At 43.7% G+C, this 13,208-nt stretch overlaps 2 protein-coding genes across 5 annotated transcripts in view; one reads left to right on the forward strand and one right to left on the reverse strand.

Moving 5' to 3' along the window:
* LPXN (leupaxin) overlaps positions 1-9,658 on the reverse strand; it is a 39,396-nt gene extending 29,738 nt beyond the window's left edge. Inside the window, exons 1-2 of one of the 3 annotated variants that reach the window (XM_045485322.1) lie at positions 8,972-9,658; positions 339-496 (exon numbers count right to left, since the gene is read on the reverse strand). In XM_045485322.1, coding sequence (XP_045341278.1) covers positions 339-496; positions 8,972-8,987 — 174 coding nt within the window. In that variant the 5' untranslated portion in view covers positions 8,988-9,658. Of the gene's footprint in view, positions 1-338; positions 497-6,060; positions 6,806-8,971 lie in introns of those variants that run through there. The other 2 variants (XM_045485323.1, XM_045485324.1) reach the window with 2 other exon arrangements.
* A 129-nt stretch (positions 9,659-9,787) lies between these two features.
* Positions 9,788-13,208, forward strand: part of ZFP91 (ZFP91 zinc finger protein, atypical E3 ubiquitin ligase) — a 47,661-nt gene continuing 44,240 nt past the window's right edge. For both annotated transcript variants that reach the window (XM_045485320.1, XM_045485321.1), the window contains exon 1: positions 9,788-10,315. In XM_045485320.1, the coding sequence (XP_045341276.1) occupies positions 9,966-10,315 (350 nt within the window). In that variant the 5' untranslated portion in view covers positions 9,788-9,965. The remainder of the gene's footprint in view (positions 10,316-13,208) is intronic.

Below are 13,208 nucleotides of genomic sequence, written 5' to 3' on the forward strand. Positions count from 1 at the left end.
CCCAGGTAATCCCTGGCCTTCTGGGGTGTTAATTCCAGTCATACTGCAACATGCATCTCTGATGCCCAGACAGCAATATCAGAATTTTCCAAGTAAATTAGGGAAGACTCTGTTACCATGCCCTCACTAGAAAAAAATTTAATTCTCAAAGATTTATTCTTCCATGATGATTTTCTCAATTCTCCTCCTTTCCAAACACAACCACCTTTAAGTTATCATTGAGGGATTTTTCTTGGATATATGATTCTCCTCTCACATCACTCTACGTAAGATACAATTAATTTTCAGAAATGCACTCAAACACTTATATTCAAGGTACTCCAATAAATGAAAGTTACCAGCAAGGGACTTGTATCATTCTGAACAGAAGGGACACCTGAAGTCTCAGCAAGGTCAGTCTCCTTTCTGGAATGCTGATCCAGGGAAAGAGGAGCTGGGCTGGAGGATTCATCACTGTCCTGGAGAGTGGAGCGTTCCAGTTCCTCCAATAAGGCATCTATATTATAAGATACAAGAGAAGCATAATACAGAATATGGAAGTCTTCTGGGGTAATTTTCCTCCTTAATTATCCCCACTGTGCCTCCATTCATCTTCTTCTTTTGGGTTAGGGCTATTTTCAAATATCTTCTCTTATTCCATATTTTACTTCAAGACTGTGGTCTATTCTACCAGAAGATGTTTAATGCCTCCACATACTGTGACCTATTTCCTAGGGTTGCATTCAATTTCACAGCATCACTCAAGAATTTGACTTCTTATAATGCAGCGTATTAATACTTATCATTCATTTTGGGTGGATTGCCTACAAAGATCCCCAATAAGAAAAAAGTAAATCCCTACATAGTTTTCCTATCAGAAAAATAGAAGTAATTATATTACATTTTTTCTAAATATACCAAGACAGTGGGGCACCTGGGTGATGCAGTTGGTTAAGCGTCCAACTCTTAGTCTTGGCTCAGGTCATGATCTCACAGTTGGTGAGTTCGAGCCCCACATAGGGCTCTGTGCTGATGGCGTGGAGCCTGCTTGGAATTCTGTCTCTCCTTCTCTCTGCTCCTCCCCCATTTATGCTCTCTCTCTCTCTCTCTCTCTCTCTCAAAAAATAAACTTAAAAAAAATAAATATACCAAGACAGTAACACTTATTCTTAACTCTGATTAATTTTTTTTCTTACATACCAAGCACATGATAAAACTGTCAAAACCAAGTAGAAGTATTCTGTCTTTTAGACTATAGGGGGAAAAAAGGGATCATGGAGAAAACAGCTATTGCAAAATCAAGCAAGATGTTGCAATCCAAATACTTGAGACTTGTTTCCCTTGTAGTTTTCTTCAGAAAAACCAATGCACTTTACAAGTAGCACACTACCACTTTTCTGTTATGATGAAATTAATAATAATTAATAAAAATCAACACATTACAGGCACTATGCTCAGGAACTTATATATTTCATTTAGTCATCCTAATGCTTTAAGGCAGGTGATATTATCATCCTTACTTTGTAAATCAGCTACTACTGATGCAGCCTTGTCTGACTGATCCTGGACTATCTGATCCCAGACCCTGCACTAACTTCAAGTCAAAAATTCTAGTCCCCATCCTCACATGGATTCTCGGGGGATCTTGGCATGACATCTCTGAAGTCACTTCCTCATCCCCATAATCAAGTCATTTTATTACAAGTTTTCTCAAATTGTAGGTTGAGATCCATTAGTGGATCTGTGGTGGATTTCTTACCACAGGTCATGTTTTCTTTAAGTCAGCAAAACAGTGGATTATATTATTTCTAAGGATCTGCCTAGGTCTGAAGTCCTCAGATGAGGAAAATGAACTTTACACAGGTCATTAAAAAAACAGATTTTCATTTATTTTAGATATCAGGGGGGATGGGTATTTATTAACGGCATAAGAAAAGATTTAGTCATTTCTGCCCAAAAGTCCATCAACTGATGAACAGATAAAGAAGATGTGGTGTATGTATATACAATGTAATATTATTCAGCCATAAAAAAAGAATGAAATCTTGCCATTTTCAAAGATGTGGATGGAGCTAGAGAGTATCATGCTAAGTGAAATAAGTCAGAGAAAGACAAATACCATATGATTTCACTCATATGTGGAATTTAAGAAACAAAATAGATGGTCGTGGCGGGGGGTGGGGGATGGGAGGGAAAGAGAGAGGAAAACCAAGAACCAGACTCTTAACTATACAGAACAAACTGATGGTTATCAGAGAGGAGGTGGGTGGGGGTATGAGTGAAATAGGTGAAGGGGAGTAAGGAGCGCACTTGTTGTGATGAGCCCCGGGTGATATATGTAAGTGTCGAATCACTATATGGGACACCTGAAACTAATATTACACTGCATATTAACCAGCTGGAATTTTTTAAAAAATCTAGTAATTTCTTGCAAGTGAAATTTTCTACAGATCTTTCTTAGTCACCCATCTCATAAAAATATTGAAGTTTATGCATCATTTTAGAGATGAGCAAGCTGAGCTAAATTCTTCGAGGCAAACTACCCTTCAAAAACTAACGGCAGTGGAAAAAAAAAGAGATGAAGGGGAAACTGAGATTAAAAGAGATTTAAGAAACACAACTAATTTCAATGGGTGAACTTCGATATAAAGAAAACAATGAGGAATATTGAACACTGAATATTCAATACTTTAAATAAGCACTGTTAACTTATATTAGATGTAAAAAGACATTTGATAATATTAAGTAATGTCTGTTAACATTTTACGTGTTTCATGACATTAAAGAACGATTATGAATTTTGTTCGTGATAATGCTATTATGGTTATTTGTATATGTATATATTTATTTTAGAGATTAATACTGAATTATTTACCAATGACATGAATGTAATATCCGATTATCACTTTAACATAATCTAAGAGTGGGGCGCCTGGGTGGCTCAGTCGGACAGGCGTTGGACTTTGGCTCAGGTCATGATCTCACCGTTCACGTCGGGCACATGGGGCTTTAAGCTCACAGCTGACAGCAAGGATCCTGCTTCAGGTTCTCCGCCTCCCTTTCCCTCTGCCCCTCCCCACCACCTGCATGCTTTCTCTCTCTCTCTCTCTCTCTTTCTCTCTCTCTCTCTCTCTCTCAAAAATAAATAAACATTAGGGGCACCTGGGTAGCTCAGTTGGTTGGGCGTCTGACTTCAGCTCAGGTCATGATCTCACAGCTTGTGAGTTCAAGCCCTGCATCAGGCTCTGTGCTGACAGCCCAGAGCCTGGAGCCTACTTCAGATTCTGTGTCTCCCTCTCTCTCTGCCCCTCCCCCACTCACACTCTGTCTCTCTCTCCTTCAAAAATAAACATTAAAAAAATAAAATAAAATAAAATAATCCAGGAGTGAAAGGAATGGATGGGTGTATTAATGAAATAAGATTGGCCAAGAGCTGATGATTGTTTACACTGGTTGATAGGTATACTAGATTTCATTAAACTATTTTCTTTACTTGCGTATATTTTAAAATTCCTGATAACAAAAGATTTTTTTAAATGAACAAAAAAGAAAAGGAAAACTAAAGTAGAAAGAGAAAGTAAAACTTTTTTCTAATAACCTTACTAGCCAGAATGAATGCCAAACTGAGTTCCAAAGTTTTATTCGGTGTCCCTCCATTAGGACGTAGCCCCCCCCCCCTTTTCTTTTCTATTTTCTAAGCTTCACTCCAACCAGAAGTCATACATCTCCTTGGATTCAAAATAAAACAGCATTTACAATAAAGATTAGGGGAGAGAGGAGACCCTCCATGAGGCACACACAACATCTCTAGCAGTAGGTTACACACCAAAGTTAGTGAAACTCTCCCCGCTGGGTCATGAGTTAACAGGCCTCCCTCTTCCCGTTTCCTATGAATGCACATACACCAACACCCGAGATTATCTTGCTTTCTTCCAGATTCCGTAATTTGAAGATGACTAACTTCAGTATGACAAATGCGGGGTTACAAGGGGTGGGGGGTGGTAGTACACTGAAAACTCCACAGTCCTTCTCTGTGGTGCTTCATCTGTGGAAATCCAATCATGTCAACATTAACATGAAAGGAGTAAGGTGAGGTCTCTTGGGGGATCTCACTGGATTGTAAAGCTTTCATTCAGAGCCAGAGGCTGCTCCTGGTTCCCCATTAGCCGGCCTCCCTGAGTAATGAAGCTTCAGGTAAAAGCTGGTGGCTGCAAACTACTGACCTTGGAGGAGATACTGCAAAAAGAAAATATCTGCCTGCCTTTGCTGACCTGTCACCTGTTAGGAGGTTTGGTACTTTCCCCCTTTCTCCATTTCTGGACCAGGTTTCTCTACCATTTCATCCTGTTTAACTAAGGCAAAACTGTACAAATCTAATTTGTAATTTTTTAAGTATCTGGGTTGTTCTACTGGCTGGAACACACTTCTAAAACAGGAGAGGGATGCCTGGGTGGCTCAGTTGTTTGAGTGTCTGATTCTTGATTTTGGCTCAGGTCATGATCTCACAGTTGGTTGAGTTTGAGCCCTGCATCAGGCTCTGTGCCAACAGCGTGGAGTCTGCTTGGGATTCTCTCTCCCTCACTCTCTGCCCTTCCCTGGCTCGTTCTCTCTCTCTCTCTCCATCTCAATAAATAAACAAATAAACGTTAAAAAAAAAAAATAGGAGAACACCTTGTAGATTAATCAGTTTTGGTGTTAAGGGTTCCTGAGAGCGATACTGAACAAGTTTATTATTTTTCTTAGTTTTCTCATTGGAAATAAAAAGTGGATAATACCTATTTCAGAGAGTTGCTTCAGACACTAACATGATTAATATCTGTAAAAACGTCAGGTTTTAGCTTAACTCGCTGAATACTTATTAGTTCCCTTTTGAATTACCTGCGTGAAAGCCATTAGGTGTTGCTAAAATACGAAAGAAGGGCTAGATTCTAGTGAGCTGGACTTTGAACTTAGTCAGAAACGTGAACTTCCCCAATTCTCACACAGAATAAGAATGTGGATTCTAGTCCAAGTCCAAAACATGTTCTACCCCAAGCAGCAAAAGAGAGACTTCACCTTCAAAACAGTTTTGTGTCTATTAAATACCACCTTTCCCTCTTTATTAACATCTCTTTCCTCCTATAATTTGCCTTTCTTCCTTTCTCTGCTCCTCGCGCTCTCAAATTACACTCCCAATAACTAACACTCCCAATAATTAACAACAGCAACAAAAGACAATATGTGAGATATGTTTTTTTTGTTGTTGTTGTTCACACTTTTGACATACCCCAGACATACAAAAACCCGTAACACTATGGAATTAATACAGCTTGGAAAGCGAGTAAAGGTTAGTGACTCAGTGTTAGGAAGGATGCCAGCAACAAAGGTCAGCCGAGGATAAAGAATGAATCCCAAGAATGACAAAGCTTCCATTACTCCAAAGATTTGAAGTCAGGGATCTCTCTGAGCCATGTGGCCAATTGTTTCACTGCTGGTTTTAATTGTTTGAAGTGGAAAGAGTATCATATTTGCAGTCCGTAGTAATCTGTTCCTTGAGAATTCCTCCAAATAAAGAGCTTAGCAACAGAATTGCTGGAGTTATTGTGCTAACTCTCCTTGGTTTAATACTAAACCATGGAACAAATGAAACCACCCTGGCCTTTCTCCAACCTTTACAGATGTCTCATTCTTGCTCTTCCATTTCTTCTCCTCACCAACACCATCTATCCCTCTCCCTTTTTTTTTTCTTCCTAAATCATCTCTCTGCAGGTGCCAACTGTGTGACCACCCTGTGACCTCCAATAGTCGCCAAGGGGCAAATACTCATAATAAACAATTCAGTCCAAAAGTATTTGTGCATGGTTTACTCCGCTAAGCACCAAACTCTGCCTGTTTGTGCCACTAAAAGAGTGCACCCGGAGTTCCCCAAAAACAATCCTAGTTCCTCACGCTTCACTCTTGGTTGGGCTGAGGTCAAGAGAGAAGTGGAAACAAAATCTTCCAGCAGCACCCTCCCCCTGGCTAGAAGTACATCCCACCACACAGAGATGGTAGCCAAGTCTTCATTCCTTCAGTTTCCCCTCCAGAAAGGTCCTCACTCACCTAACTCTTCCATTGTCACGCACCCCAAGATGCGCTGGTCCCACAAGTTGTGAGGAACTGTTTTAGCATGTGCTGAAGAGGACTGCAAAGGAACTGAACGAAACAGCACGAAGCAGCCTCTATAACCCTTTTTGGTTCCTGTATTTGCGTAGCACTTCCTCTCTTTTGATTTGGTGAGGTTTTTTTTTCTTTTCTTTTTGAAAAGTTAGGGTTCTAAAAATGGGACATAGAAAGATGGGTAGTAGGATTTGAGTTCTGTTAGTGCATTGGACAGGGTGATAAAGATTCAAAATTAACTTTGAAAAAAATTGAACTCCTACTATGTGCCAGGATTCTTCTTGAATTCATGGGAGTGGCAGATTTGCACTTGTTTCCTCCAGTGTGGCTGGAGCATCAGAAAACCTGCTGTGTGTGAGTGTATGTGAGTATGTGTATGCGTGTGTGTGCACGTAAAGCTGGGGACCACAAAAGCAGTTTCCTTCATAAAATTTCCATCAGTTAACCAGCACCCAATTCGTTTTGCTGTCTTCATTCACTTAATTATCCTGAAACTATGCTTCCCTGCTTTCCTGAATAGACTGTATATCCATTAAGAGCAGGGCAGAGTAGTAGTCACATTTAGATTTTCAGGGCCTGGCTACGTCTGTGGTCCAAAACACAACCAACTATAGCACTCATGAAGAATGAAATGGGAAGACAAGACACAAGGCGTTAAGCTGCAGATGTCTCAGTGAAGCACAATTTCTGCTTAGCTATGTTGCTTTCTAGCAATTTCTCTGAAAAAGGACACTGAGATTAACTTTCATCTTTTACCACTCTGATTTTACTCACCTTGAATGAAATAAAACATTTACAAAAGGCCTCCTATGAGAAGGCAGTGTGTGAAGAACTATAATTATGGCCCTGTGAAACAGGTATTATTATCTCCATCTCTACCAGTAGTGAAATAAATTCAAGGAATGGTAACTTGAGGAAATTAACAGAATTATAGGTAGCTTTACTATTTACTATAATCCAGAGACAGAGAATCTAAAGCAGGCTTCTCACTGTCAGTGCAAAACCCGATGTAGGGCTCAAACCCACCAACCCACGAACCGTGAGATTGCAACCCATGAATTGTGAGATCGTGACCTGAGCTGAAGTCAGATGCTCAACCAACCGAGTCACCCAGGCGCCCCAATCCAGATTTAGTTTCAATGCCTGTGATCTTTCCTCTGCAATCCAGTGGTCTTTTTTTTTTTTTTTTTGGTTGATCTAAAGGAATTATTGATTCTTTCATTCCCTCCTGACAGATTTTTTTTTTTTTTTTTAATCAAAAGATTCCCACTCTGCATTACTTTGAGCAGCCATTGGATGTCAGTGCTGTTCCAAAAGTCCAGATGGGTTTGAAAAAATTCCCATCCACACTAATCTGTAGTTTTTACAACTGAAATGTCACTAGTCCTATGAAAGTGCAGAACACTCGACAGCAAATATGCCATTTGCCTCATCTGAACTGGTAACTAAGCCAAGACACCGAGGAAAAATGCACTTCAGCACTTGGCTTGCAAATATTAGACTCCATCTGCAGTTTAACTTAATGATTTATGTGAAATTTAGAATTGGATCCCCAGATCTTGTTTCCAACTGCTTTCTCTGGGGGGTTTTAACCCTGGATGTTTTATTTTCTAGGGGTAAGAACCATTCTCTCACATCGCTTCCTGGGTATAGTTCATCAAAAGCAGTAAGGAAGGAATGCAGGAGTCACTGACTGCAACTTGGAAAACAAATGGAAACTCCCATTTGACGCATTAGGATAATATAGTTGCATACGCTAGTGAACAGACAGGTAATTTCTGACAAAGCTGCTATTCTGACCGTGCTTCCTGTGCAGCAGAAACATTCAAAACCACAGAAGCCAAGTGGCTTTGAGGGAGGGAGCATGAAAGACGCCTTGGGTTTCTCTGAGTAGGTCACAGAATCACGATAACAACCCTTCACCCTACCCCCTTCCCTGCAGCCCAGGGACCACAGCCAAGTTAGGAAGCTGACGCCAGCTCCTTGGCACCAACATCTGGTAAAACAGCAACTCTAGAATCCTTTCCGCAAACTTTTATTTAAAAAAAAAAAAATTTGGGGCGCCTGGGTGGCGCAGTCAGTTAAGCGTCCGACTTCAGCCAGGTCACGATCTCGCGGTCCGTGAGTTCGAGCCCCGCGTCAGGCTCTGGGCTGATGGCTCAGAGCCTGGAGCCTGTTTCCGATTCTGTGTCTCCCTCTCTCTCTGCCCCTCCCCCGTTCATGCTCTGTCTCTCTCTGTCCCAAAAATAAATAAACGTTGAAAAAAAATTAAAAAAAAAAAAATTTTTTTTTAACGTTTATTTTTAATAGACACAGACAGACAGAGTGCGAGTGGGGTAGAGACAGAGAGAGAGGAAGACACAGAATCCAAAGCAGGGTCCAGGTTCTGAGCTGTCAGCACAGAGCCCCACGTGGGGCTGGAACCCACCAGCTGTGAGATCATGACCCGAGCTGAAGTCCCAGGCTTAACGGACTGAGCCACCCAGGCGCTCCTCCACAGACTTTCATTAAGAACCAAATGAGTGGTGGGTTTGTGCTATGCGCCAAGCACCCGACGGATCCAGATTCAGTGCCTGACCTCTAGGAGCTCACGGGTCACACATAAGATGACGAGGCGTATACTGCAAACATGAACGCTAGGAGGTGCAAAGTAACCAACCCAGGCCACTGTGAACGTGGCCACCCAAGAAATGTTTCGCCAACACCGATTCCAAAGTCGGGAAAACAGTCCTAAGCTATCCCAACCAGCAACTGCCCCGACAACCCAGCTGGGATCTGTGCAAGTTTCGCGGCCTAACCCGGAAATACTACCTCCTTGAAAGCGCAAACGCCCACTGCAGAACGAGTAAACTACCTTTCCCATCGTGCATCACTCAAAACCTCCCAGCATCCTCTACGCCTCCGGTAGCCTGTCGTCTTTTCCTAAAGCTCAGGATATTCAGGACTTCATCTCCCAGGACGCCTTTTGACAAGTTGACCCTGCGCATGCGCCAAGAGGCGGGCCCTCCTTGCCCTCACGACCCCGCCTCTGTTCTACCGCCGCCATTTTTTCAGAGACTTTCATCCGGCAGCCGACGGCGTTTTTTTTCTTAAAGGAGAAGCGACAACTCAAAAAATTTTCCCCTTCTTTCCGCAAGACCTGGCGGCGCTGGGGACAGAAAGGCCACAGACAGGAAAGTGGGGTCGGGGTGGAGGCAGAAGAACGCCAAGGCTACTTCCTCGGCTTAAGGAAGAAGGATAGAAAGAGCCCTGTGGCATTAGCGGCTCCTTAGGGAGGCAGGTGCGCGCGCAACCAGTCCAGGGTGCGCGCGAGGCGGGGAAAAAGGTGCGTTTTCCTCCCACCAATCTCCTCGCGAGACCTGCTCCTCCCACTGCCCCTAGCGCGCGTTGAGCTCGTGGGGCGGGGGAGGGGGGAGGAAGGTCACTTTAGGATTGTCGCGAGACGCAGCCGTTTAACGGTGAGAACGGGTGCGCGGGGAAGGAAACCTCGCGCGCTCCCTTAGAGCCGTTTCCTGATTGGTTGAAGGAAGGGGTGGGGGAGGGAACCTGGTACGTCGCTGCGTGAGAGGCCGCGAGGGGCAGGGCGAAGAAGCCGTCCCTCCTCTCCGATTGGTCCGCTGCACGTCTGTGGCGGGCGCGCGCGCCGCCAGCGGTAGCGGGCCTTGAGTGGCAGGGGGTGGGGGGGGCGCCCTCGGAGCCGGGCGGAGGGGAGGGGGGAAAGAGGAGCGCTGAGTGAGATTGAGCCGGACGCTCCGGGAGGCGAAGGGGGCGGGGGGAGCAGCGCCGCGGCCGCCGCCGCCTCCGCCTCCGCCGCCTGGGACGAGGGGGTGGGGGACGGACGAGCCCCGATGCCGGGGGAGACGGAAGAGCCGAGACCCCCGGAGCAGCAGGACCAGGAAGGGGGAGAGGCGGCGGCGGCCAAGGCGGCTCCGGAGGAGCCCCAGCAACAGCCCCCTGAGGCGGCGGCGGCGGCGGCGCCTGCAGGGACCACTAGCAGCCGCGTGCTGAGGGGAGGTCGGGACCGGGGCCGGGCCGCTGCGGCCGCCGCCGCCGCCGCTGTGTCTCGCCGGAGGAAGGCCGAGTATCCCCGCCGGCGGAGGAGCAGCCCCAGCGCCAGGCCTCCCGACGCCCCAGGGCAGCAGTCCCAGGCCGCGAAGCCCCCGTCTCCAGCTCAGGGCAAGAAGAGTCCGCGACTCCTGTGAGTAACGCAGTCTTTCAGGCGGTGGGAAAGACCCCCCTCTGTCCGCACGCAACCCTCTCGGCTCCCGTAGCGCCCACTCCACGTGACATCCTGCCTGCTCTGCCCCCTGCCGGCTCGCGCGCCAGATGTCACACCGCCTCCCTGCTAGCTGTCCCGTCGCTCCTCTCTGGCCCTCCCCCGTGCCCCCCGTCCGCGGGGCCACTTCCCCTCTCCCCGAGGTCGTCCTTTGTGGGATACACCTTTCCTGCGCCTTTAGCGGCCGTCCTCTTCCCCGCCGCACTCTGGCATCTGCACTCCCTTTGTCAGCCTGTCCCTTTCCCTCGTAAGGCGGCTCTCCAGTATTACATCACATCCCCATTAGGAAATCAACGGCACGGTCTTGGCTTCTAAAGTGTGTGGCCCCCACCCCCCCCTTCCCATTAATTAGCTCGAGAGCCAGTTGTATGAGCAGCTTTATGTAGTTTGTTCCACTCTGCTGAATTTTCACATCACGTTTCACTTGGTTTAGGAATCTGGTGCTTAGGAGGGTGAAACGTGGCTCTGCCAATTTTAAGTGTAGTCTTGCACACAGCAGAATCAGATGGGTATCTTTTAGTGGCTTTCCTTTTATTTTATTTTATTTTATATTTTATTTATTTATTTATTTATTTATTTATTTATTTATTTATTTATTTATTTATTTTTAGTTTTCGCTTCTCTGCTTGTGCTTATGCTCCAACGTAGGAACTTCATCCTTAAAAGACAATTCTTCAGGGAATTCTGTTATCACCTAGGGATAATGGGACCAGGAACATAAATATTTAAAGATGCTTCTATGTCGGAAATACTGAGTACGTGTGTTTGTAAATGGTAGAAATTAATCATATTAGCCATTGAATTCGTCGCTGAAAACATTTTTATCTTTAGACTTTCAAGTGAAAAAAATGGGTGAAAGGGAAAATTGGAGTGGGGGAATTACAGTTTTAAGTGCCCCCTCCCAAAGATAGTGTGGCAAGATTTGGCTTATCCCAAATTTAAAACTTGAAAACACCTCTTCCAAAATTAAAACTTAAGTCTGTGACTTGCATTCTTGTCTTAGAAGCCCCTCAGAAAGAGATAAAATTCAGAGGTGTTAGATGTACTTCAAATTTTTGAATGTTATTTAAGTTAACATAATCCAGAGAATTTATTGTGTAAATTGCAATTCTGTGAACAGGGATCTGTACATACAAATCATTTGGCTGCGATTGGGATTCTAATTCCTGTAGATTAATTCCAGTCACAAAAACTTTTAAGATTGTGTATTTAATCTCCCCAGTTTGAAAAGAGCTATCATTACCCTTACTTGGATTAAGTTCCTTGGACAAATTTCTTCAACTGCGTGTGCTTTAGTTTCATTGTTTATAGGAGCTAATGTTAATCCTTATGAGATGAATTAGAATTAAGTACAGCACGTGAAGCACTTAACACAAAGCCTAGTACGTACTACATGCAGTCTTTGCTAAAAGTTAGTTTTGAGTGGTGGTAGCATACTAGAGACGTAAGTGGTGCGTGGTGGTTTTATGTAAGCTCTGCAAAGTTGGGATTTTTTTTCCATTTCCTTCTTTTGCCACACCTGGGAAAGTTAATAACCTCATAATACATTTTTAAATGCCCTTCCATTCTCACCTACCCATCTGAGTAAAATATACCTAAACTTCCTTGCTCCTTTCCCTCCCACTTTCCTACCAGTTTTACTTACAGAAATGATGTCTCAACCTGATGACACCTAATGCAATAGTGTTTTTCCATCTCTTTGGTTTTTTCCCCCTAACTCTTGGCAACAAAAGTACTTACGAGTCTTTTTACTTTAAAACAGTTGAACTTGGATGAAGATGACTTAATTTAATCCCTTCAGTTTTTTTCCTCCATATTATTCCCTGGGGGGAGAAAGATAGAGCCTTAATTCTTAGTGTCCTTCCCTCTTATCCAGTATTGTAAAAGATAGTAGTGTTCTTTTACCTTCTCTTAGCCTCAGAACTGTCTCTTAATGTAAAGTTACGCAATTTTGATCAGATTGTTAAAATAAATTTTCCTAGTAATAATTTACTGCATGCCCTAGAAATCAGAGGAGTTCTAAAGCATTTCAGTTAACTAAACCATGATTGAGCAGTAACTGGGCCCGGTACCCTGTTGGGCGAGGCTTTATAAAGGTAAATGAGACATTGTCCTGGTCTTGAAGGACTTTGCAGTCTGAAGGGAAGATGCAGTGATTAGTGAAGGTTTGTGAAACATGTATGCATGGTTTACGGATTTTCAGAGTGATAAAGTAAGCTTTAAAATTAATCAGTTAAAATTATTTAACCGTTTAAGATATTTCAAAAGGTTTTTTTCTTTCTTTATTTTAATGTTTGTTTATTTTGAGAGAGAGGAGGGGTCAGGAGGGAGGGACAGAGAGAGAGGGAGAGAGATAATCTCGTGCAGGCTCAATGGTGTCAGTGCAGAGCCTGACACAGGGCTCAGTCTTGGGGCTCAGTCTTGCAAAGCATGGGATCGTGACCTGAGCTTAAATCAAGAGTTGGATGCTTAACCACATTACCCACTGAGCCACTCAGGCACCTCTCGTGAGGTTTTGAGTATCAGTTTACTGAACCCTGGTCAAGTATTCTCTGACCTTCTTGTCTATTTTCCCAACAACATATGGCAATTTTTTAAAAAGAAGGAAGAGATTTAACCTCTGTCTTAATTACTTGTTCTTTTCAGGTTCTTTTACATATTCCAACATTTCCTCCTATAAATTCTCAGTAATAGCTGTTTCACCTACATTTGTTTCTCTTGATTGAAGAGACAGCAAAGTGTACAGTAGTTTAAAAGGTTAATAACTACAGGGATTTGGATTGTTTGAAACCTCTTTTTTTGTTAGAAGGCAAAG

Source organism: Leopardus geoffroyi, chromosome D1, assembly GCF_018350155.1.
Source record: "Leopardus geoffroyi isolate Oge1 chromosome D1, O.geoffroyi_Oge1_pat1.0, whole genome shotgun sequence".
NCBI classification, from domain to species: domain Eukaryota; kingdom Metazoa; phylum Chordata; class Mammalia; order Carnivora; family Felidae; genus Leopardus; species Leopardus geoffroyi.